This window comes from Grammomys surdaster, unplaced genomic scaffold, assembly GCF_004785775.1.
Source record: "Grammomys surdaster isolate TR1022 unplaced genomic scaffold, NIH_TR_1.0 126278, whole genome shotgun sequence".
Lineage (NCBI taxonomy): Eukaryota > Metazoa > Chordata > Mammalia > Rodentia > Muridae > Grammomys > Grammomys surdaster.
The window spans coordinates 45,998-70,140 of record NW_021621078.1 but is presented as its reverse complement, the minus strand read 5'-3'; the positions used below and the strand labels follow the sequence as shown (position 1 = coordinate 70,140).

General features: G+C 48.1%; 2 protein-coding genes across 4 annotated transcripts in view; one reads left to right on the top strand and one right to left on the bottom strand.

Moving 5' to 3' along the window:
* Nucleotides 1-2,603, bottom strand: part of Nle1 (notchless homolog 1) — a 4,168-nt gene extending 1,565 nt beyond the window's left edge. Inside the window, exons 1-3 of the mRNA XM_028759343.1 lie at nt 2,586-2,603; nt 2,339-2,482; nt 1,126-1,343 (exon numbers count right to left, since the gene is read on the bottom strand). Coding sequence (XP_028615176.1) covers nt 1,126-1,343; nt 2,339-2,482; nt 2,586-2,603 — 380 coding nt within the window. The remainder of the gene's footprint in view (nt 1-1,125; nt 1,344-2,338; nt 2,483-2,585) is intronic.
* A 2,831-nt stretch (nt 2,604-5,434) lies between these two features.
* The window catches only part of Unc45b (unc-45 myosin chaperone B), a 32,033-nt gene continuing 13,324 nt past the window's right edge, over nt 5,435-24,143 (top strand). For 2 of the 3 annotated variants that reach the window (XM_028759387.1, XM_028759386.1), the window contains exons 1-9: nt 5,859-6,026; nt 6,512-6,548; nt 7,303-7,478; nt 9,130-9,219; nt 11,441-11,608; nt 12,119-12,287; nt 16,208-16,378; nt 20,384-20,555; nt 22,560-22,860. In XM_028759387.1, the coding sequence (XP_028615220.1) occupies nt 5,859-6,026; nt 6,512-6,548; nt 7,303-7,478; nt 9,130-9,219; nt 11,441-11,608; nt 12,119-12,287; nt 16,208-16,378; nt 20,384-20,555; nt 22,560-22,860 (1,452 nt within the window). Of the gene's footprint in view, nt 5,542-5,858; nt 6,027-6,511; nt 6,549-7,302; nt 7,479-9,129; nt 9,220-11,440; nt 11,609-12,118; nt 12,288-16,207; nt 16,379-20,383; nt 20,556-22,559; nt 22,861-24,143 lie in introns of those variants that run through there. The other variant, XM_028759385.1, reaches the window with a different exon arrangement.

The following is a 24,143-nucleotide window of genomic DNA, read 5'->3' as shown; positions in this document are numbered from 1 at the left end:
CTCTGTGTAGCCCTGGCTGTCCTGGAACTCACTCTGTAGACCAGGCTAGCCTCGAACTCTTGAACTCAGAAATCTGCCTGCCTCTGCCTCCCAAGTGCTGGGATTAAAGGTGTGCGCCACCACCGCCCGGCTTATGTGTGTGTTTTTAATGTTTTTTTTTTTAATCTTTTATGTGAACAGGTATTCTGCCTACACATGAGTGTCTGTACACAATGTGCATGTTGGATCTCCTGAGATCTGAGTTACAGACAGTTGTGAGCTGTTATGTGGGCGCTGGGAATTGAACTCAGGTCTTCTGGGAGAGTAACCAGTGCTCTTAACCCCTGAGCCATCTCACCAGCCCATCCCTACTTTTTTTTTTTTTTTAGACAGGGTTTCTCGCCGGGCAGTGGTGGCTCACACCTTTAATCCCAGCACTTGGGAGGCAGAGGCAGGCGGATTTCTGAGTTTGAGGCCAGCCTGGTCTACAGAGTGAGTTCCAGGACAGCCAGGGCTACCCAGAGAAACCCTGTCTCGAAAAAACAAAAAAACCAAAACCAAAAAAAAAAAAAAAGACAGGGTTTCTCTGGGTAGCCCTGGCTGACCTAGAACTTGTTCTGTAGAACAGGCTGGCATTGAACTCACAAAGACCTGCCTGTCTAGTCTCTACTTCCTTGAAAAAAAGCTTTTGAAGCTTTTCATATTCTTCCATTGTTGTTTGAGGCACAATCTCTCTATGTAGTCCTGGAACTCACTATTTAGATCAGGCCAGCCTCAAACTCACAGAGATCCGCCTGCCTCTGCTTCCTGAGTGCTGAGATTACAGGCATGTACAACCACCACCACCTGGCTCAACTGTTCATATTCTTAGAGTACTATAAGAAATGGTTCATAGGGAAGTAACAGATGCAGAAATCTGGCTTGTTTAAGTAACATGGCTTAGAAAGGAATAACTCAATCTCCAGATGACCAAGATAGGCTCTTCTGAACCAGGTATTCTCCTTAGCCTTTGGGGACCAAACCCCAATAAGAAAGTCTCTTACTTGCAACTTGAGTCCAGACCCCAAGTCTATGACAGGCAGCCCAAGATTCCCATGACTCAGGAGGGTCCTCTCCACATCCCAACAATTCTGCCAATGTCCTTACTTTCCTGTGGGGCTGAAGGCCACAGAAATGACCGCTTCACTGTGACCCTCCAATGAGCTGGTGCACCGTGTCACAGCACGGACCCTGAAGACAGCTTGGGGCTGGTAGATGATGTCTATGATTTTCTCTGTCTCCACAGACTGGGACTCCAGCGTCTTCCCCAGCGAGGACACAATCTCAGCATCGTGGACATAGAAAGCAAGGGGCAGGGGCTCCTCCTGAGGGCAAGAACAAAAGAGTAAAGGGAAACTCTGCTACAGAAGGATGAGTGCCTGCCCTCAGTGGGGGCGGGGTGGGTGGGGAACCAGCTTCCCACTGAGCCTGGGAATGAAGCTGTCTTCCAGCCACCTTGCTTGGGATGCACTCACTCTTCCTCACTGAGTATGTCTTGTTTATTTTCCTAGACAGGGTTTCTCTGTGTAGCCCTGGATGTCCTGGAACTTTGTAGTCCAAGCTGGCCTCGAGCTCACATCTGCCTGCCTCTGCCTCCCTTGTGCTGGGATTAAAAGCGTGCACCACCACGCCTAGTAAGCATGACTTATTTTCTTTATAACACTGAGAAGTAATCCTAGGCCACTCACAGAGTTTTGGAGCCCCTTTTCTGCATCTCACAACTCTGGGAAGTAGACATTCATATCTCTACTTGATGGATTAAAAAAAAATGCCTACTGTAAATAAATAAGTAGCCCAAAGCCCTAACCCTGACGACTAATTCAGGTCTTTGGTATTTTTCAGGTCTAAGATGAGAGTCAATGCACAGCCCCATATATCGGGAACCACCAACACTGTGCTGCAACTGTAAAACGAATAATCAAAGGGATGGTTAAAAACGTAGACTAAGTTAAATGCAAGAGGGCCCACCAGCTGCATCTGTAAGCCTGCCTCTCCACTCCATCAGAGGGCAGAAAGGTTAAGAGCACAGGTTTTGAGTCTGGTTAAATTGATCTGGGCTCCAATGCTCAGTCCCAACTACTGCATACCACCATGCGACTAATTTAATCCCGCTGGGTATCTCTGTAAAATCGGGATGCTTATGTTGGGCTGTGTGTGACAAGCAGTCACGGAAATACTGCATCCGATGAGTTCAAAACACAGCCTGTCTGCAGATGAGTTGGCATGGAGAACATTTTTCCTGGTGCCGACCCACGCCACCAACACTGTCGGTGTGCAGCTGAGTCCTCGGAACACCGCGGCTTCGTCTTGGGGTGCTTACCTGGGCCAGCAGCGCGTTGCACACGAGCTGTAGCTTGTCCGGCGTGATGTCGACGGGCACGTCGAACGGGGAGCCCAGCAGCTGACCGCCCTCATCCTGGAACTGTACGAGCAGCCGCTGCACGTCGCCTGCCGCCGCATCATCCTATAGAAGCAAGCCGGGAGACTGTCAGTCCCCCTCCGCTTCCCTCCGGCCTGGGGAGCCCACGCGTAGACCCAGCGTCCCCGCCCCGTGCGCGTACACCTACCGCCACCGCCGCCGCCATCCTGCGTCCCCACGTGGAGGAGAACCGAGGCGGAAAGACAGAGCGTCGCGTCCATGTCGCGCGGGGCAGCCGCCGGCCACAGCGCCCTCTCGTGTTCGGAGAAGTCAGGTCGCTCCAGAGTCCGGGATTGCCAATGGGGTCACCAGGTGACTTCCCTCCGCGCCTTCTACATCATCCCTCGCGGGATGCGTTCTTTTACACTTTTCACAAGAGCGACTCTGGTCAATTTTAGTAGCCAAAACCCAGAGAAGTTAACTGATTTTCCCGCCTAGCTCACAGAAGCGGGAGATGGTGGAGGTTGAGACCTCTGGGGTCTAGGTAGCAGGGGTGTAAATACAACCAGGAAACTATTGGGTTGAGGCAGAAATGTTATTTACGGGTTGGTTTGTGGGTCTCTCTCTCTCTCTCTCTCTCTCTCTCTCTCTCTCTCTCTCTCTCTGTGTTGAGATAGACTAAGGGTGTGTAACCTAAGTAAATCTTCAACTTTGTGATCCTCTTGTCTGTGCCTCCTAGGATGGGATGCTGGGCCACCGTGCCCAGCTGTCTTGGCATTTTTCTGAGCCCTTTCAAGGTGGCCCTCTCCAGTATCTGCTTTTGCATAGGCAATTTATTTTGTCTGGAACTGTTATGGACAGATTTGAATCTCTACTCTCCTCATGTGTAAGTCCAAAGAATACAGAGCCTATAAGGAACTATTAAAACTGGGCATGGTAGCACATGCCTTTGATCCAGGCTCTTGGGAGACAGAGACAGGCAGGTAGATCTCTGAGCTCAAAGACAGCCTGGTACAGAGCAAATTCCAGAACATCCAAGGTCTGCAAAGAAAAATCCTGTCACAAACAAACAAACACCACCAATCAAACAAAAGAAACTAATACAAGTTGAAGGAAGTTGAGGAAGGCCAGAAGGGACCTGTGAGCTCCCTGGAGGCTTTTCCTCTTCTGAGGGCAATGACTCCATTTGTTAGGGACTCTACCTTCTGGCCTTCCTCATGTTGTTCATCTCTTGGCTTAAAAGTACTCATTCTTACGTGCATACATTCATTCATCTGACAAAATGAATTGAGCCTCTATTCTTTCCCAGATAGTGTTCTCGGAACTTTGCATAGATTAATTCAATTATCTAGGGAAGCCTTTCCTAGGACCCCGTCTTCCTGTGTTTTCCAAGCTTTCTGGCATTCCTCATTATCAACCACGTCCCCCAGTATATAGGAGACACAAGAGAAACGCTTGTGGACTGAATTACTAAATCAGGAATTGAACATAGGACTCCTTGATCCAAACGCCACAGAACCAAAGTTTCTCTGCTTGTAGCAGGATCCTTTGTCAAGCACCTCATTGCTTGGACCACAAATGAGGTTCTGGGCTTGGGATCCATCCCATGAAAGCAGAGAATCCATCTATGCACTCAGCCACTTACCCATCACTATCCAAAAACTGTGTGTTAGGATGGACATGCTGGCACACAACTCTGGTTACAGCTGTAGAGATGGCTGAGGCAGGAGAATTGCTTAAGTCTAGGAGTTTGAAGCCAGTCTGAAGCCAGCTTGGAAAACAAAGGTGAAAGAATCAAGAAATAAACAAGCTCACATGTTAGGACTAGGGTTTTTGTTCAACAGGTCAGTGGGACCTGTCCACATAGTTGTATATCGACATTATAAAACCACAGCTATACTTGCAGAAGCTATTGTGGGTGTCCCTGTGTGTGGTTTTTCTTCAGTATCTTTTAAGTGTGTTTTGAAATATATTGGAAGTGTGGGGAGAATAAAAGGAAGGCAAGCAAAGCATAAGAAGGAAGATCCATCTATCTATCCCTCTACTCATTCATTCATTCCTTCATTTATAAAACACTCCCAGGGCACTGTCTGCCAAGCTCTGTACCTGGGATGACCATAGAGTTCCCAAACGGCAACTTTGACCTCCTGGAGCTGACACTGAAGGATAGGAGAGTTCTGACTCTCCGTGAGGACAGCCTTTTAAAGTTGGCTGAGGAGAAACAAGCAATGCTGGTTCCCAGAGACACTCATCCACCATGGTGATGGCTATTTTTGAAGAGGAAGCCTCTTCTTGTCCTGGGAGAGATCTGGATCAAAGGAAGATGGGTTACAGTCCTTGAGCTCAGGGGATTCCGGGTCTGACTTAGTAGTCCTTGCCCTAGGAGAATGAAATCTGATCCAGAGGAAGAGAGCCGACCTCCAAGGGAGTCACAGCCAGATGGGGGGCTCAGTATGTTCATTAACGAAGAAAGGAAGGGGTGGGAGGCAAGCACTCTTAAACTGCAGCCCACTCACACACACCAAGTCAGCGTGTCCTGCGGGGCTTTCCAAAAGCAGGGTCCTTTGAGCAAATGCTGTGAACAAGTCCTATGAAGAGAAGCAAAGAAGGGATCTTCCTCTGCTGTGCTCTCCTCCTCCCTCCAGAGAGTCACTTCTGGAAGTCTCCAGAGGGACCTGGGCAGCTGCTGTGTGTCCAAGCCTATCAGCCCCTCAGCTGTCACTCTGCTCCCAAAATAGCAGTAGTAGTGGTGGTGGGGGGAGGGGAGGGTTGTTTATCTGGGGATGGAGGTGGGGAAGGGGCATTATAACTTGCCTAGGCAGGGCAAGTCTCCAAGGGATATTCCTGTCTCTTCTGGATCTTTCTCCCACACTTTGAGGTATGAGTCTAAACTCTTGCAGGACTGCCTCTAAGTGAGGTGTTTGAGGGCCAGAGGGTAGTCAGCCCCTTCACGTGGGTATGGATGTCCAGTCCAGGCAGGGGGAGGGCCCTGTATCAATGACAGCTTCCAGGAGCACCTGCCCCTGTGGCCAAATATAGTCTGGAGTCACTGGCTGGGGTGATAAAGTCTGCAGGGTGGGGGCTGGGAGCAGCAGACAGAAGCTGTCTGAGGTGGACCGCAGAGCCCAGGAGCAGTACCTAGGAGGAGGCATCTCTGGGAGACGGTGAGTAGGCTGGGAGACTGGGCAAGAAGGCCGGAGGACTTTCAGGCCTGCAGACCTGCTTTGGTTGAAAGAGATAGAGAGGGAAGCATAGGGACCCTGACAACCCTTTCAATGGGAGTCAAGCTGCAAGCAAATACCAATGTCCTTTGGAGGGGGTAGTCAGTGAATTTAGGGGTGCTGGAGTGGATACCTTCCAGGCAGAATTCCCACCCTACACTGTGGAGAGGGAAACCTGGGGCTTTAGCTATCAGGTTAAGAACCCTGTCCTGGGTATCCAGCAAAAGGCTGACCACACAGGGCTGTTGGTATCCCCACAGATGGCAGAGGCCGAAGCAGCACAGCTGAAGGAGGAAGGGAATCGGCATTTTCAGCTCCAGGACTATAAGGCGGCCACCAAGAGCTACAGCCAGGCCCTGAAGCTGACTAAGGACAAGGCCCTGCTGGCTACACTCTACAGGAACCGGGCAGCCTGCGGCCTGAAAATGGTCTGGGGACAGGACGGCTTGGGTGGGCTGAGGGCAGTTAAGGCCGGAGACAAAGTTGTGTTGGCCGATGGAAGTGAGCCGTCGTTGTCCTCACCATGTCTTCTAGACCCCTTGACTGGGCAAATGTGCCTCTTATTGCCCAGGCCACTGCTCTAGAGAAGCAGGACTCCACCTGTCACCATTGGCCTAACACAGGTGCTTTTCATGTGTTGGGCCACTCCTTTGAAGAACAGCCCTGTGACAGCCATTGTTCTTATTCCTGTATCACAGTCAAGAAACCCAAGGCTTTCCAGATGCCAGAGGAGTTGGCACTTGAACCTGGGGTTGCCTGACACTAAGTCCTGTGCTTTTCCGTTCCTGGAGTGGGGTGCATCCTGAGCCTCTGATAACCTGCAGTTCCCCCGCTAACTTCTCCTCTCACTTAGGGAATGCTGGTTGTCTCCACTGGGCCTTCACTAAAGGAGTCTCTCATTCCTGTTTCTCAGGAGAGCTACGCCCAGGCAGCTTCAGATGCTTCCAGAGGTGAGCTCCACACTTTACCCTCACCCAGCACGGGCGCGCTGGAGTTTGGATCTGGCTTCCATTGTTATTAGGTGCTATGATAGTCTGTGGGTTCTGAAGGTCAAGAAACACCTGGAGAAAGAAAAAAAAAAAGAAAAGAAACATCTGGCAATACGTAGCCCAGGGAAGGCAGCTCTCAGGTGGAATAAGGAAAGTTTAGTTTCACCTTGGGGACTTCTGGGCCAGACTTAGGATAAAAAGACAAAAAAGTACAGAGAGGAGTTTGTATAGGAATAAGGAAAGGGTTGTGGGTTTGTGTGTGTGTGTGTGTGTGTGTGTGTGTGTCCTGGAAATAGCTCTGTAGACCAGGCTGGGCTTGAACTCAGAGAGGTCAGTCAGCCTTTGTCTCCCAAGTGCTGGGATTAAAAGCTTCCACCATAATCATCTGGCTCTGAAAGATGTTTTTGATGGAGTCACCTGACTGCCTCAGAAAGGAGGGGAGCACCCTATTTCTGGGGATGTATAAGCATCAGTAAGCTGGAACCTTGATAAGGATCCTGTGGTAGGGAAAGCACTGGGAATCAGATAGAAGTTGGGAAGTGTTGCTGGGAGGGATGCAGGGGGAGAGGACTTTTAACCTTTCTACCAACCTTGAGACTCTATGGGTCTTTCTCCCTTTCAAGAAAAAAGAATGATATAAGGAAGAATTCCTTCCTGGGCAGGAGAGTAGGGAGATCAGTCTTGGAACTCAGGATCTGCCTATTCCCCGTTGTAGCCATTGACATCAACTCCACTGACATCAAAGCATTGTATCGGCGATGCCAGGCACTCGAGCATCTTGGCAAGTTGGACCAGGCATTCAAGGATGTGCAGCGCTGTGCTACCCTCGAGCCAAGGAACCAGAGCTTCCAGGAGACACTGCGGAGGCTCAACACCAGCATCCAAGAACAGGTAAGCTGGGTCCTTCCAGAGAACTTCGGCTGCTTCCATCCTATTCTTAGGGGGAGATGGGCAAGGGAGGTTGAGGAGGAGGAGGACAGAAGATGCTCTGCCTCTTCAGCTGCAATTCAGTGTCAGCACAGAGCACTGTCAGTCTCCATAGAACAGATAGGCAAGTACGTCTACCTGTGAGTGATGGAGAGAGCCCTGGTGCTGGGTGAGGGCACAATCTACTCATGGCTCAAGTTCTTTTACGTTTCAGATGGAAGCTTTGAAAAGGAATTATGATTGCCTGGTGAATCTCCATTATGACTCTAGGGGACAAAAATAGTCAGGAATCCTTGGGAACCAATGGGGGATAGAGGGTCAGAGTCCGTGGGACCACGAGATCTTTTCAGGATAGAAGAACAAAAGCATGGAGAACCTGAGCCAGAGAGGAGCAGCCCTGAGTCCTTCCCTGGCTCAGCTACTGACTTCTTTCTGGCTGACCCCTTAGACACGTCAGCTTCCTCCTGGAAGAAAGAGCAGGGGAGCAGTAGCTCATTCAGCCATCTGCTCTAAGACATCCTGGGTGGCTGGACCATGGTGCACTCAGACTCAGTGCTGGGGGGGATGTAAAAGAGGGGGAGATGAGAAAAGAGGTGGGTGAAGGAGGAGCCTGTCAACCCAAGCAGATGAGCCCAGACAAGCAGGAGAGAGGAGCAACAGCTCTGAGCTGTAGGAGGCACGGAGGAAGCTGGCCAGACGATCACTTAGACCATCTTATGAAAGATTCAGAGTAGCCCAGGGTGGGATGTGTGAGGGTCTAGATCCCCAAACAGAATGGTTTCCACTCACCTGGTGAGATGTCTGGAATCCACTTCTGGTTTATTAGCCTGAAGATAAATTTCTAACTTAATCTCCAATTCAACATCTAATAGTTGATTGCTTATGAGATTCTTGTTTGGGAGGGTCTCTCTGTGTAGCTCTGGCTGTCCTGGAGCTCACTGTGTAGTCTAGGCTGGCCTTGAACTCACAGGGATCTGTTTGCCTCTGCCTCCTGAGTGTTGGGATTAAAGGCATGCGGCACTATTCCTGCTCCTTGTCCATCTTTCTATCTGTAGCGTCTAGAACAGTGCCTGGCATAAAGTGGTCATTCAATTAATGTTACAATTATTATTATTAGCATCATCATCACTATTATTATGAGGGGTGTGGGGTCAGAGGAGGTGGAGGTTGGTTTTCTCCTCTCATCTTTGAGGGTTTTTAGAATCAACTTAGAACTCAGGGCTTGCTTTGCAAAAGCCTTAACCAGCTGAGATCTCTCTCTCTCTCTCTCTCTCTCTCTCTCTCTGTGTGTGTGTGTGTGTGTGTCTCTGTGTCTCTCTGTGTCTCTCTCTGTCTCTGTCTCTCTGTCTCTGTCTCTCTCTCTCTCTCTCTGTGTGTGTGTCTCTGTGTCTCTCTCTGTCTCTCTCTGTCTCTGTCTCTGTCTCTCTCTCTCTCTCTCTCACACACACACACACACACACACACACAAACACATACACATACACACACACTCCCTCCTTTTGTTCAAAAATGAACGGATGCCCTAGGGTCCAGATTATATCTTTTTTTTGAGTTGAATATATGAAGAATAGGTGTGCTCCAGCTGCCTACTTCACTTAGGGCTCTCTCTCCTCAGCTCCGTGTTCAGTTTTCTACAGACTCCAGGGTACAGACGATGTTTGAAATCCTTCTGAACGAAAACAGTGAGGCTGATAAGCGGGAGAAGGTGAGTGATGCATCATTCTTGCCAGCAGAGGCCGCTCTCTCCACGCGGCGCCCATTAAAGGCTTCCTTAGCCTGGGAGGTAAGAGGGAGTAACCACGAATATGGAAAAACCTTGGCTTGCAGTTAATCTCATTAGAAAACAGCACTACAACAGCCACCTGTGGCCATAGTTACATATTTTGTACATACAGTACACACACTAGAGTGAGAACATCCAGGCACAGTGGAGCCTACCTCAGTTGGATTGATCATGAATTTAAGGTCAGCCTAGGCTACACAGTAAGACCAAGATAAACCCACGTAAAACGTGAAATAAATAGGAAATGTGTTCCCGGGTTCCCCTGAACAAACGTTAAGTGTGCTGAAGCCACAGGTACGAGCAAGAGGGGCAGCGTAGCCATAGAGCACACTCACCTTGCAGAATCCCATCGGAGAGCGTCACTCGAGACTTGCTTCTGTTTTTTGGCATTTTAATTTTCTACAGTAATTCCATAAAAGGAGAAGAGAGTGTCTTAGGGAGACTTCAAACCTCTCAGAGAGCAAAAGGCATTAAGTTTGAGTCAGGCATATGACTTTAACCCTAACATGTAGAATGTGGAGGTAGGAGGATCAAGTAAGTGTTCAAGGCCAGCCTCTGCTACCTGGCCTCTGAGGCCAGTCTAGGCTACCTGAGGTGGCCAGTGAGACGGCCAGAGGGTAAAGGTGCCTCTTGTCAAGTCTGACAACCTGAGTTTGATTCCCATGTGGAAGAAGAGAACCAAGTTCAGTGGGGTCTCTTTAACTTATACATTCCCCCATAATAAATAAATTATAAAAAATAGAACTTAAAGAGAATAAGAAAGAAAGAAACCGGCATTAACCATAAGAGGGGTAAAGACTGGGGTGAAGCCACTGTGGCGAATTCAACAGCAGGGTCAGATGACATCTTTGTTTAAAGTTAGATATTTTGTTTATTGAAATGTTGGCCTTGATTTTGATTAAAAAGTATTTCATTAAACACTACTTATCTGGATATTGAGCCTTTTGTAATTTCCTTAAGTTTTGTACCTACAAGGAACATCTAACTTGCCTTACTACAATTTTGATCCTAAGAAACACTGACACATTCAAACAATGCTTTGTTTTATTTAGAAACACTGCAATGAGGTCATGCTGAAATATTGACATATGCACTGGTAACAGTCATCTTAACCACACTGTTTGATCTGTCTCATGCTTCTCTCCAGTCTCCGGGTGAACACTGAAATGTTTTGCATTTATTTATGTCAGAACTTGGGTGCCAATGACCAAGGAAGGGCAGTGTATTCATTTTGTGGTCAGTGAATTCACATGATACAAAAATGTACTTTACAACTTCTCTGAGGACCTAATGAGTTGTCATGGATAAAGCAGCTTTGTTTGGAACAGCACAAAGTCCTAAGCTTACAGCAATGTTCAGGTCACATTGGCCTGAAGTCTCAGCCACTTACCTACTGTCTTAGTTAGGGTTTCCATTGCTGTGAAGAGACACCATGACCAAGGCAACTCTTGTAAAGGACAACATTTCATTGGCGGGATGGCTTACAGTTTCAGTGGTTTAGTCCATTATCATCATGGCAGGAAATATGGCAGTGTGCAGACAGACATGGTACCGGAGAAGGAGCTGTGAGTTCTATGTCTCGATCCATAGGCAGCAGAAGGGGGATGTAGCAGGGTATTTTCCCACTACATTTGTATAAAGCTCGGCAATTGGGCTGTATGAGAGGTGGGCGGAGTGAGGAGTCGGGAGGAAAGAAGGGGGACGAGCGAAGAGGAGGGTTCAATTAGATTACCTTTAAGCTTTGAGTCTCGTTTCTATCGGGTACCGTGGGGATGGCGGGTATTGTCTGGGGTTCAGCCGAGCTTTGTGGATGCAGCGTGGGGGATTGGCAGAGCCATCCCCCATGCTGCCGTCTTGTGGATGCTCGGGCGGGTACTCTTAGATAGCCAGAGCCTTGGTCCAGAGCTGGAGCTGCGGGAAAATGGCGGCTGCATGAGATCAAGCTGGACAGGGCACCGTGTTTTAAATATTACCTGCAACCGGGGTATGTGTCCTACTGGCAGTCAAGAGGAGACTATTTTCTGCAGGCAACCAGGAGGGGAGAATATACCAACGTTCCGAAGATACAGTCTGGCCCCTGCACTGGATTCACGGTCAAAGCCTGCCTCTGACTTCCTGACAACCTCCATTGCTTCTCCCTCAGGCTGCCAACAACCTCATTGTCCTGGGCCGTGAAGAAGCGGGGGCTGAGAGGATCTTCCAGAGCAATGGAGTGGCTCTGCTGCTGCAGCTTATGGACACGAAGCGGCCTGAGCTGGTGCTGGCTGCCGTGAGGACCCTGTCTGGCCTGTGCAGTGGCCACAGAGCAAGGGTGAGGGCCTCGGGCTTGGGATAGGTGGTGCGGATGGCAGCTGGTCCAAGGAACCGGAGGGTGTCACGTGGTCAGACTGTGGTTGGCATAAATAGAACTTGAGACAGAGCCTCAAGGGTCTCTTGTCTCTCAGTCTGGCTCAGGTGAATCATGGCTTAGAGTGTGCTCTGGACCCTTTCATTGCAACCTCAAGTGGGCTCGATGAAGCAGAGGTGTTGTTGAAAGTTGATTATAGGAAAATGCAAAAGCATTGTAATGCGTATTTCTTCATATTCAGCCTTCGAGTTCAGTGTGTCTTCTACACTTACATCTCACTGAGCTCCTGTCACGGGCATGGACTCAATGCCCCCAGGACTCCAGCATGGGCTAACATAGCTCAGAGTCTTCTGGAGAAGGCTTCCCAGCCTGTGGGCCCCGCTTCCCAATAGCACGAAGGTCACTACCTCTTAACCCGGAAGCCGAATTGATGAGAGGGGCAGGGTTGCTGACTCTGTTTCTGCTGGGGTCTAGGCCACAGCCATCCTGCATGCAGTCCGCATAGACAGAATCTGCAGCCTCATGGCCCTGGAGAATGAAGAGATGTCCCTGGCTGTCTGCAACCTACTCCAGGCCATCATTGACTCCCTGTCTGGGGAGGACAAGAGAGAGCATCGTGGGAAGGAGGAGGCTCTGGTTCTAGGTAGGAGATATTCTTCTGCTCTGGTTCATGTGGACTCCAAGGCAGAGCCAGTCACCACCTTACACTCCCCATTCCAGTGTGCACCGGAGCCTGGTTTGATGTGTGCTGGGGTTATAACAATGAAAATGGTCGCGCACGCCTTTAATCCCAGCGGGAGGCAGAGGCAGGTGGATTTCTGAGTTCGAGGTCAGCCTGGTCGACAGAGTGAGTTCCAGGACAGCCAGGGCTATACAGAGAAACCCTGTCTCGAAAAAAAAAAACAAAAAACAAACAAAAAAAAAAAAAAAAAGAAAGAAAGAAAAAAGAAAGAAAGTGGCATAAGCTTCGGAGTACAGGGCTGTCAGCTTTTCAGCCTGGAAGGAGCCATGGTGGCGATGGCTCATTATCAGTGTGACTGTGTTCAATGCCACTCAATTTTAAACTTAAAAACAGTTAAAATGGTAAAGTTAGGTTATTCATATTTCATGACAGCATAATAGGAGCTCACTGGGGAGATTTAGAAAGATACAGAAATCTGTAAGGAAGAAAAATACTCCCCCAAACAAACTCTGTACTCATTCAGATAACCCACTGGATCCCTCCTGGCTTTTCTTAGTCATATAAATATGTTTACATAAATATCAATTTAAAATTGGAAATCTGAGCCCAGTAGTGGTGGCGCACGCCTTTAACCCCAGCACTTGGGAGGCAGAGGCAGGAGGCTCTCTGAGTTCAAGGCAAACCTGGTCTACAAAGCGAGTTCCAAGACAGCCAGGGCTACACAAAGAAACCCTGTCTTGAAAAACAAAACAAAACAAAACAAAACAAAACAAAACAACAACAACAAAAATATTGGAATCCTGCTCTAGGTATTGTTAAATTGTCTTCCTGAGTGAGATCAATGTCATCTGCATTGTGGTTGGAGTGTGAAGTGTCAACCAGTGGCTTGTGTGTTTGCACAGTTGGTCTGCAGTTGGTGGAGCTGTTTTGGGAAGTTACAGACACTTTAAAGGAGCCTCAGTGAAGGAAGTGGTTCAAGGAGGTGGGGAGTTGAGGTTTTCTAGCTGTCTCTCTGTCTTTCTCGTGTGTTCTTTTATTTATTTTTATTTATTTCTATTTATTTATTTATTTATTTATTTATTTATTTTCCGAGACAGGGTTTCTCTGTGTAGCCCTGGCTGTCCTGGAACTCACTCTGTAGACCAGGCTGGCCTCGAACTAAAAAATCCACCCGCCTCTGCCTCCCAAGTGTTGGGTCCCTCCCAAGTGTTGGGATTAAAGGTGTACCCCACCACTGCCCGGCCTTTCTCCTGTGTTCTGATCTACTTAGATATGAGGAAGCCATCCTACACTTCCACCGCCACAGCTGTGAGACGCTTTATAATGCCCTCCCATCATGAGCTGCATCAAACCAAAATATAACCCTTCGTTCCAGTTTCCTTGCCAGGTGTTCTGACTCCATTACAAGAAAAGTAACTGACATACACACTCTGTTTAGTATTATTCTTCCTTTCTTCTTACATAGGGTCTGTCCATGTAGTCCATGCTGGCCTTGAACTCCCCATCTTCCATTCTCAGCCTCCCAAGTACTGGGATTACAGGTGTGTACCACCATATCCAGCCCATGTAATGTAATATTTTTTTTTTTTTGAAACAGGGTTTCTCTGTGTAGCCCTGGCTGTCTTGGAACTCACTTGGTAGATCAGGCTGGCCTCGAACTCAGAAATCCGCCTGCCTCTGTCTCCCAAGTGCTGGGATTAAAGGCGTGTGCCACCACCGCCCGGCCCATTTAATATTCTTAAAAAATTATCCCAATAACTTTACATAATCAATTAATTTTATATTTCTTTTCTTTTTGGGGGAATTGAGACACTATATAGCCTCAACTGTCCTGGAACTCACTGTGTAGACCAAGCTGGCCTCAAACTCACAAAGATCCATCTGCCACTGCCTCTTGAGTGCTGGGATTAAAGGTCTGTTCTTCCATTGCTCAGCAGAGGTCTGGGTTCTTGATTGGCCCTATTGTAATAGCTAAGGAGTTGCTTATCTTTTCTGAGCCAGACTTTTTAGAAGGTCCAAGATGGCTTTGCTTGGAGGGTTGTTGTTGTTTAGTTGGAGAGCTTGCTCAGAAACTTTGGTTCTTTTTTCCTATGGCCTCTCTAGTGGCTAGCTTGGATTTCTATATGATTTGATAGCTAAGTTATAAATAGACCAGTCCAGGGAGTAAGCACTTAGTAATCCTCTGATTGTACCCTCAAGTCACATGACCAACCCAGAGCTAGTGGGAGAGGGACCACTTAAGACAAGAATAAGGCCCCTACTTCATGACCTGTCTATCTGAAGACAATCTCCAGCGTCAACTTAAGCCTCCCCTTTCCTACATGGCATAGTCCCCTGTTTTTTTCTCCCTCCCTGGTCTGACATAGTGTAGAGACCTTTACTTCCTGTCTGACCTTTGTTTTCCATTCTAGAATCACTAACATCTCTAGGTTTCAGGAAGTCAGAGCAGAGTCAGGAAAAAGCACTTGCCTTTTAACTTCCACCACTAGGTGGAGTCCTGGTATCACAGACAGAGGCTGGGGTCCAGTCCCCAGCATGTCTGGATCTGTAAAATGAAGTGTCTGAAGGAGGAATGAATTTACTTCTTGTATTTTATTTATTTTATTTTTTAGATTTATTTATTTTATTTTATGTGTATGAATGCTTTGGCTGCATGTATGTTTGTGCACCATGTGTGTGCCCAGTGCCTGTGGAGGTCAGAAGGGGGCATTGGATCCCCTGAGACTGGAGTTACAGATGGCTGTGAGTCAACATGTTGGTACTGGGAATTGAACCCTTGGTTTCTCTGTAAAAACATCCAGTGCTTTTAACCACTGAATCATGTCTCCAGATCCCTGGAAGACATTTAAAAAAATAAGTTCATTAGCTGGGCGATGGTGGCACATGCCCTGGCACTCAGGAGGGAGAGACAGGTAAATCTCTGAGTCCAAGACCAGATTGGTTTACAGAGCAAGTTCTAGAATGACCATGACTACACAAAGAAGCCCAGGCTTGAAAAACAAAACAAAACAAAACAAAACAAAACAAAACAAAACTTATTAAAACCATACAAAATGTTCTTGGATCACTGCTAGTCAGTCATTGCCTGGCAATAAGGGGATTTCCAAGAACAGGAGTTGTTTGAAGACAAAGGGCTGTGGGATGAGACCATGCTCAGTGGCCAGAGTGACCCTTGGGGTGTTGCTTGGAGATTTCTTTATTTTGTGGGGAAGATGTATGAGATGGACAACACTGTCTTGGGAAGTTCACATGCTCACTGTACCAGTTACTTTTGTATGACCCTGCAACAGACAACAGCTTCAGGAAGGATCAATTTTGCTTGAACACTCAGAGGGCTTATCTATGGTTGCTTGGCATCATACACTTGGGCCGAGCATCAGACATCGTGTTGTGGGAGCAGGCAAAGGAGGAGGCTTCTTACTTCATGATGAATAGGAAGAGGAGAGGGAGAGGGAGGAGGAAGAGGAAGAAGGGAAAAAGGAAGAGGAGGAGGAGAAGGAGGAGGAAGAGGAAGAAGAGGATAAAAAGAAGGAAGGAAGGAGGGAAGGAAGGAGGGAAGGAAGGAAGGAAGGAAGGAAGGAAGGAAGGAAGGAAGGAAGAAGAGAGATGGGAGACACCACCTAGAACAAGAAACACCTCAAGAATCCTCACTTAAGGATCTGCCCTGAATGACTTCCTTTCACCTCCTAGAGTTCCTGGAATGTTTTCAACACCCTCAACTGATAAGCACTTCTGCAGGAAAATGTTTCATATTTGAACTATTAACACTCAGAAAACAGGGGCTTCAGTCCTTCCAGAATCCTTCTAGATGTTTCTGCCATTCTTGATCCTCTCCACATGAAATTTTCTCTCTTCATTTGCTCTTCTTTTCTGTTCCCCAGATGCCAAGAAGGACCTGAAGCAGATCACCAGCCACCTGCTGGACATGCTGGTCAGTAAGAAGGTGTCTGGGCAAGGCAGAGACCAGGCTCTGAACCTGCTCAATAAGAATGTCCCCAGGAAGGACCTGTCCATTCACGACAACTCACGCACCATCTATGTTGTAGATAATGGTGAGGGGGGGGGATGAAGGGACTTGGGGTTCAGTCATTCCATTGGGGTAGGCTCAGATACTCATCTCTGTGTAGAAAGAATAGGGAGATGTTGTCTGGGGAGTGTCTTCAGTCCCAGCTGAAAGGAATAGCAGGCATTTGTGTAGTAGGGTGCCCCAGGGTCTCTTGAAACTGGTAGGTCAAGGCTCTGAATTAAGGGCAAGAACATACCCAGGAAGTAGTTAGCACTCCAAAACATTGGATTGGATGGATCTACCTAAAAGACAGGATTAAGTGTTTGTAACAAACAGGACTATCAACCACGCAGACCCCATACACCTATCCAACACCGTGCACATACAAGTACTTAGACTTTAACACTTGACCAGGGTGCCTAAGGACTGCTGTCATGCTCCCCTACCCCAGTTCTGGTCCCCGTATGTATTCTGAAAGCCAAACGTCACTGGCCTCTTTCTTCTCCGCAGTAGGATTAAATATGTGGTTTATGGAATGGAGTAGGTGGGGAGTTAGGGGGGACATTTCTTATTCTCTTCCTTGGTTGGAAGGCACTAAATGGAATAGCTCTCAGGTGAACCAAGTGGATTTAGAAGCTCCAGTAGGCCAGCACAAAGCCGCAGCATGAGGCATGTGTGTAACTCGCACAGGACCAATAAAGGTGCTGGGAGAGGAATCAAGCAGAAGTAAGCTCCTGGCTTACAAGGAGGAGGTCCTGAGTGTTCTAGGAGGAGAGAAGTGGGTGGGATCCCTAGGCAGGGGGGAAGGGAACAGTCAGAGGTGGATTTGGGGTGGGTGGAGCAGGTGCATCATGGGGAGTCTTTGCAAGGCAGGCCTCAGTGTCTGGGTTGGCTCATCGGGTCCTACCTTACCAAACCCTTTTTTGTGTGTGAGTTTGTGACATAATAACTACGTGTTTGGCCTCTGCACTCTTCTGGCACATAGCTCATACAACTGTCGTGTTTTTCACTAAGCATCCTTTATAAGCTAATGAGACTAGCGGCTGAGGTGCCTGTGAAGAGCTTGGAAGGAATAGAAGGAGGTTTCAGGGAAGCTAGCCATGTGATTAGAGATTGGGAACTTCTTACTCTGCTCATCAGCATCTCCCGTCCCTACCTTTGACGTCAGGGTGAGAGCTTGAGACTGAGGTCATCACTAGCAGACAGTGACATAATTAATCATGTCTACATCATGAAGCTTCTGTTTCAACAAAGTAAAATACAAGCCCATCCCTAACTGAGGGTGCTCAGAGCTTCGGGGGGTGATGGACACAAATGAGCTCTGGGAAGGCAGCACCTGAAGACTCTGGAGCTCAGCGCCCTTTCCGTACACCTCACCCTGCACCCCGCCTCCATCCAGCCCTTCCTGCCTCATCCTTTCTATGAACTGATAGTGTAGTAAGTAAACTGCTCTTCTGAGTTCTGTGAGCCGTTCTCACATATTATTGGCCTGACAAGGGCAAGGGCCTCTGTTTGTAGGCATGCTGGGTAGATGATAGGAGAAAACTAGGACCATCTGCAGTGAAGGCCATCTTCATTGTGGGACTGAGCCCTCAGTCTGAGGAGCATATGCCAACCACAGGAAGTGTCAGAGTTGAGTTGTAGGATACTCAGCTGGCATCAGGTGTGCCAAGAGGAATAGAGAGGAAGTGGAGGTTTTCCTTGAAGTGGTAAAATATAGGCAGTGTAACGTTGCTGTCAATCATTTTCGGCTCCCTCCCAGCAACCAGATCTCTGTCCCTCCTACATTTGCCTCGACCCTTCTTCCTTCCTCTGATGGGTGTCACTCAAGGTCTGTGGGTTAGTGGCATGTGTGTGGGTCCGTGGGTCCCGAGTTTGTCTCGACACGGCTAGGACCTATTGTGGGGACAGAGGAGCAAGAATTGACTGTGTTCACTCTATGCTACAGACTTCGGGCTATGAGAAGCCGCAGGGCTCCATTCCCGGGGTAGAAGAATACAGTCTGTGGCCCTGTAGGGGCCAGGGCTCTTGGGTTGGGGATCCCCGGGCTGATAGGCTGGTTCTCGGGCCCTCAGGCTCCCAGGCACCGCTGAGAGGCTGTGGAAGGGCCGAGATGGTGGGGGCATACAGTTAGTGGCTCGCAGCCAAAGGGGGGGGGGCTCTGAGGGTCTTGGGATCATGGTGACTCGCTTGACAGGGGCAGCAGATCTCGGTGACTGGCTTGGCTGCTTGAGGTGTTGGACCTCTGTCCATGGCAAGAACGTGGAGTATTCCTCCACAGGAGATTATACACGGCCCATTAGTTGAAGGCCTTCTCCATGGTTCCCCATGGTGGGTCCCAAAAAAGAGAGATAATCCATGGTTTTAAGATATTTATTGTCATGACGGAAAATAGATGAAGCTGTACCTTGGTATTCTCATGGTGGGCCTGAGGTTAAATACCTTTTTCAAGGAGGAGGGTCTGAGAAGGAATGTTTAATTGGCTACGCCCTCTGGCCTTTGAGTATCTCATTAATATAGAGAGCTGTCTTGAGGCTCTGTGGCCTGTAGTCATGGGGGTTGGGGGGCTAGTAGGTGTGTTGTCCTACGTGACTGAAAGCCACGGATCCATGGTGGTCTGCAGCCTCAAGTCGGAGCCTAGAGTCTGGGAGCATGGCGAGATGCTTGCCATCCCTTGCAGGGAAACCTGTGGGGTCTCAAACCTGTTGGGTCTCCAGTCATCTCTAGCCGGTGCTCAAACAGAAACTATGCTGTCCTTTCACAGTTTTACAAAGGTCTCTCTACCTCCAAGCTACCTCCGACATTAGATGTCCCAGAGACTTTATGGCATGACAGTTAACACAGTGGGCTTGACAACAGACCTTACAGGGAAGGTGTCCTCTCTGTATGTCACTTGGCTGGCTACAAGATTATGAATAGCATCCTTGGCTTCTTCACATCCGAAAGATGGAACTGGTTGCTAAGCAGTAGGATGGTTGTTAGGCCTGGATCAGGGGACAAACCCAAGCCTCTTGGCACTAAGGAAATGCTCAGTGCAATCTGGAGAGGGAGCAAGAGGCCTGGCCTTCCATCTGATTCTGTACCTGTCCACTCACCTTTTAGGGAAATGAGGATCAAACCAGGGCCTTTTACATACTAGGTAAGCACGGCCTGTCACTGAGCTCTGTCTGAATCCCCAGCTTGTAGCTCTGTTGAAGCCGTCAGCCTCACTTGCATTGTTAGCATTCAATACCCACAGAACTTTCCTGCCGTGTTTATGTGCTCATTTCCCACACCAGGTTGAAGGTAGGGCAGATAAGGGGCTCCCTTATTTGTTAATCTACTTGCTCAACAAACATGTGAGCCTTGAATTTAGTCTGGTGGAAGAAGCCACTGAAGGTTCTTCCATAAGATAATGAAAAGAGATAATGATTAATAACTCCTAAAGAAATGATAGACATTTGAAGAGTGAGTATGCCTCTGGATGGGCGCTAGGCTGTTTCTGTATGTCCTCTGACAGACTCCTCCAGTCTATAAAATAGGTCATGTTTTTTCACCTTTGTAAATGATAATAATACTGATACCTGGGGAAAAGATAGCATGAAGTCATATATTAGGAAGGTCAGGCCGGGCAGTGGTGGCGCACGCCTTTAATCCCAGCACTTGGGAGGTAGAGGTAGGTAGATTTCTGAGTTGGAGGCCAGCCTGGTCTACAGAGTGAGTCCCAGGACAGCCAGGGCTACACAGAGAAACCCCGTCTCGACAAAAAAAAAAAAAAAAAAAAGAAAAAAAAAAAAAAAGAAAAAAATAAAAGGAAGGTCAGATCCAACCCATGAACTGAGATGAACTACTGTTGTGTTTAAGTATGGTGGCAATATTGGCCATGCAACAGGTAGCTTGCTCCACAGGTGAAGAGTCAGATGAAAGGTCCCCTCTTGTCCCCTCTCCAGTCCCCTAAACTCTGGAGAGGCCATGTACTGTCTGCAGCCACAGTTTGTGGGGACCAGTGATGAGACATTTTTGAGGGAGACAGAGACCCTCAGGAGTCTCACTCTTGCTGCCATCACCATAGGTCTGAGGAAGATCCTGAAGGTGGTGGGGCAGGTTCCAGACCTGCCCTCATGCCTCCCGCTGACTGACAACACCCGCATGCTGGCCTCCATCCTCATCAACAAACTCTATGATGACCTGCGCTGTGACCCAGAGCGAGACCACTTCCGCAAGATCTGCGAGGAGTACATCACGTGAGTTCCCAGGAGGCGACAGCCACCTATGGCTGTGTAGGCAGTCACCCTCACCTTCTGTAACTTACAGAAATGATAACAATTTATTACCTCTCGGTAGGATGGGTATCTAGGAGCCATGTAGCTGGGTGATTCTAGCTTGGGGTCTCCCAGCAAGTCACAGTCACGCTGGTCTAGGCTGCAGTCACCCGATGGTTTGCCAGCTTGTTTGACTGGGATTAGAAGACATTTCTAAGGAGGCTGCATTCCTATGCTGGTGCACTGGTCCTGGCTACTGACAGAGGTCTGTTGTTCCTCTCCGTCAGCTACTGATGAATCTTCCTTTCTCTTTTCCTGTCCCCCACCATTCCTTTGGTGCAGCTTTTTGACTGTTAAGTGATTCCAATACACTGTTCAGATTTCTGGAACACTACCCATGCCTCAGAACCTGGAGTGTGGCTTCGGAAGCTGCACTCTGGATGGGTTCTAGGTGGGCAAAAATATCACCTTCCCTCTGTGTCCTTTCTCTCTTCCTAGGGTGGCACACTGGTTTTGTAAAGGGCCAGGGATTTCGTATGACAAATTTATTTATTTATTTATTTATTTATTTATTTATTTATTTGAAAAAGTCTCACTCTGTAGCTTCTACTGGCATAGAACTTTCTATGTAGACTAGTCTGGCCTCGAACTCACAGATATCAAGTGCCTCTATCCACCGAGTGCTGGGATAAAAGGTGCGGGCCATCATGTCCAGCAAATTCATACATCCCTATCACCTATGTATTTAAGTTTTTTAACTGCCAAATGAAGAACTATCCTGAGCTCTCAGGCACGCCTGCTCCCGTCCAGTCCTATCCTGCTAACCCTGACTTTGGCTTTTAAAGCTCTTCATGGCTGAAGCTGCCTACAAGAGCTTCAGCTCATCCTACTAACTTCAGGAGTCCCTCTGTCCTTGCAGCTTGAGTCTTAGCTCTATAATCCTTAGAAAGAAGTCTGGACCTAGAGAGCTACAGGCAAAAGTTTTTTATTGAGATGCAAGCTTCAGCTAACTGGGAGATGAAGCTCCGAGCAAGCCTTGCTCAGGCAGTGGCTCCCTAAACAAATGAACGGGCTGGCAGATACAGGAAGAGCTGCTGTCCAAAGTTCTCATGTAGGTCCTCCATGGACATGAGGACTTTTGTGCTTGTAGAGCGTCTGGTCCTGATGGGTCAATGTTTCTGAGCTCAGCAGAAGGCAGCTTGTTGACCAGCTGGGACTACAGGGACAAGGCAGTTGTCAGGTGGCTATTCTGCTTGCACTGGTGTCTGTAGGACACATCCACTGTTTTTAACTCTGGGGTTCTGTGTGCACCCTGGTCCCCATTTATGCCCTTGGGTTATTTTTTTTCTACTTTTGTGTGTTTCCCTCACTGTCTCATCTCATGAGATCCCAAATTGAATTCCGCACCCTCACCTAACAGAGGGCAGCTCCTCAGGTGCCTCACTGGGCCTGTCTGTGGCTGTGGTTATGTACTGTCTCCCCAAGTTGGGAAGGCTAGAGCTGTTGTTGGCTGATGGCATCAGCCGAGGTCTCTTATTGGTCCTTGCCCAAGCTGATGGGGCTCTCCTGCCCTTCCCAGTGTAACCAACATCTCATGATTTTTCACTCACCCCAATTTGAAATGACATTTAAGGGTGCTCCAGCTCATCAAGGGAGAAACTTTGGGGTGACTGCATGGCAGGCCAATGCATTGTTCAGTGCTTCTTCCTTCTCTGCTCAATAATTCAACTTCCTGCAGGTCAATCCTGAAGGTCAACATGCTGCCAGGGGGACATACCGTGTGAGCAGCCGTGATATCATGTGTCCTTAAGAAATAATAGCACTATGCTCTCTATTTATAGACCAAAAAGCTGAGATTCAGAAAGGTTCAGTGAATTGCCCAGTGCCACACAGCTCACGAGGGAAGGCAAATTTAAACCTTCCCCCACTCCATACTTTGCACCTCCTTAGGTTGATTCTCTTGACCACCCTTGTCCTCTGTTTTAGGAGCAAGTTTGATCCCCAGGACATGGACAAGAATGTAAATGCCATCCAGACAGTGTCGGGCGTCTTGCAGGGGCCCTTTGACCTGGGCAATCAGCTGCTGGGTATGAAAGGTGTGATGGAGATGATGGTGGCTCTGTGTGGCTCGGAGCGCGAGGCGGACCAGCTGGTGGCTGTGGAGGCTCTCATCCACGCCTCCACTAAGCTCAGCCGGGCCACCTTCATTATCACCAACGGCGTGACGCTCCTCAAGCAGATCTACAAGACCACAAAGAATGAGAAGATCAAGATCCGCACGCTAGTGGTGAGTGGACTGGGTGCCAAGTGCCAGGGATACTAGGATGAATGAAACATGACCTCCATCCTTGAGGAGGGTGTGTCTTAGGGTTTCCATGGCTGTGAAGAGACTCTGTGATCAAGGCAATTCTTATAAAGGACAACATTTAATGGGACCTGGCTTACAGTTTTAGAGATTCAGTCCGTTATGGTGGGAAGCATGGCAGCATGCAGGCAGACATGGTGCTGGAGGAGCTAAGAGTTCTATATCTTGATCCACAGGTAGCTAGGAGGAGGCTTCCTTCTGCACTGGGTGGAGCCTGAGTACTGGGAGACCTCAAAGCCCACCTACACAGCGACATACTTCTTCCAACAAGGCCACATCTCCTAATAGTGCCACTTCCCATAGGCCAAACATATTCAAACCACCACAGGGAGGTGTTCTTAGTGTTATTATTGTTGTGCTGAAACACCATGATCAAAAATCAAATTAGGAAGGAAAGGGTTAATTCGGCTTACACTTCCATATCATTGAAGGCAGTACCTCCCACAACGGACTGACTGAGACCTCTTCCAGTGATCACTAATTAAGAAAATGCTTACAGCTGGATATTTGGAGACATTTTTCTCAATTGAGGCTCCTTCCTCTCTGAGGACTCTTGTTTGTGTCAAGTAAACATAAAACCAGCCAGTATGGGGGCAGGTACTAGGAATCCTCCTACCCAGGTCTATCCATGTGACCCTGCAGACAAAGTGATAGACAGGGCTGTGGGAACAGAGTCAGGAGGATGACCCTGAGTTTAGCACTAGGAAATTCTCCTCCATACTGTAAAGAGACAAACATAGACACTGTCCAGGAAGTACTTTCAGAGCAGACACCAACAAATGTGTTTCTTTAACCGTTAGACATTTCATTTTTACTATTTTTGCCTTACTGAATTATTTCCTTTCTTTACCTCATAAAAAAATTACAGAGAAGATTTGATTCGTTGACCTGGACTTGAATTCACATTGATAGTTTTTTTTTTTAAATTATTTATTTTATGTATATGAGTGCACTGTAGCTGTCTTCAGACATACCAGAAGAGGGCATCATATCCCATTACAGATGGTTGTGAGCCATCATGTGGTTGCTGGGAATTGAACTCAGGACCTCTGGAAGAGCAGTCAGTGCTCTTAACCACAGAGCCATCCCTTCAGTCCATACTGATGATAGTTTTTGTTGTTGCAGTTCTGTTTTTAAAGATAGGTTGTAGCTTATTGTGATAATGTGTCTCAAACTGACCTAGAAATTTGCAATCCTCCTGCCTC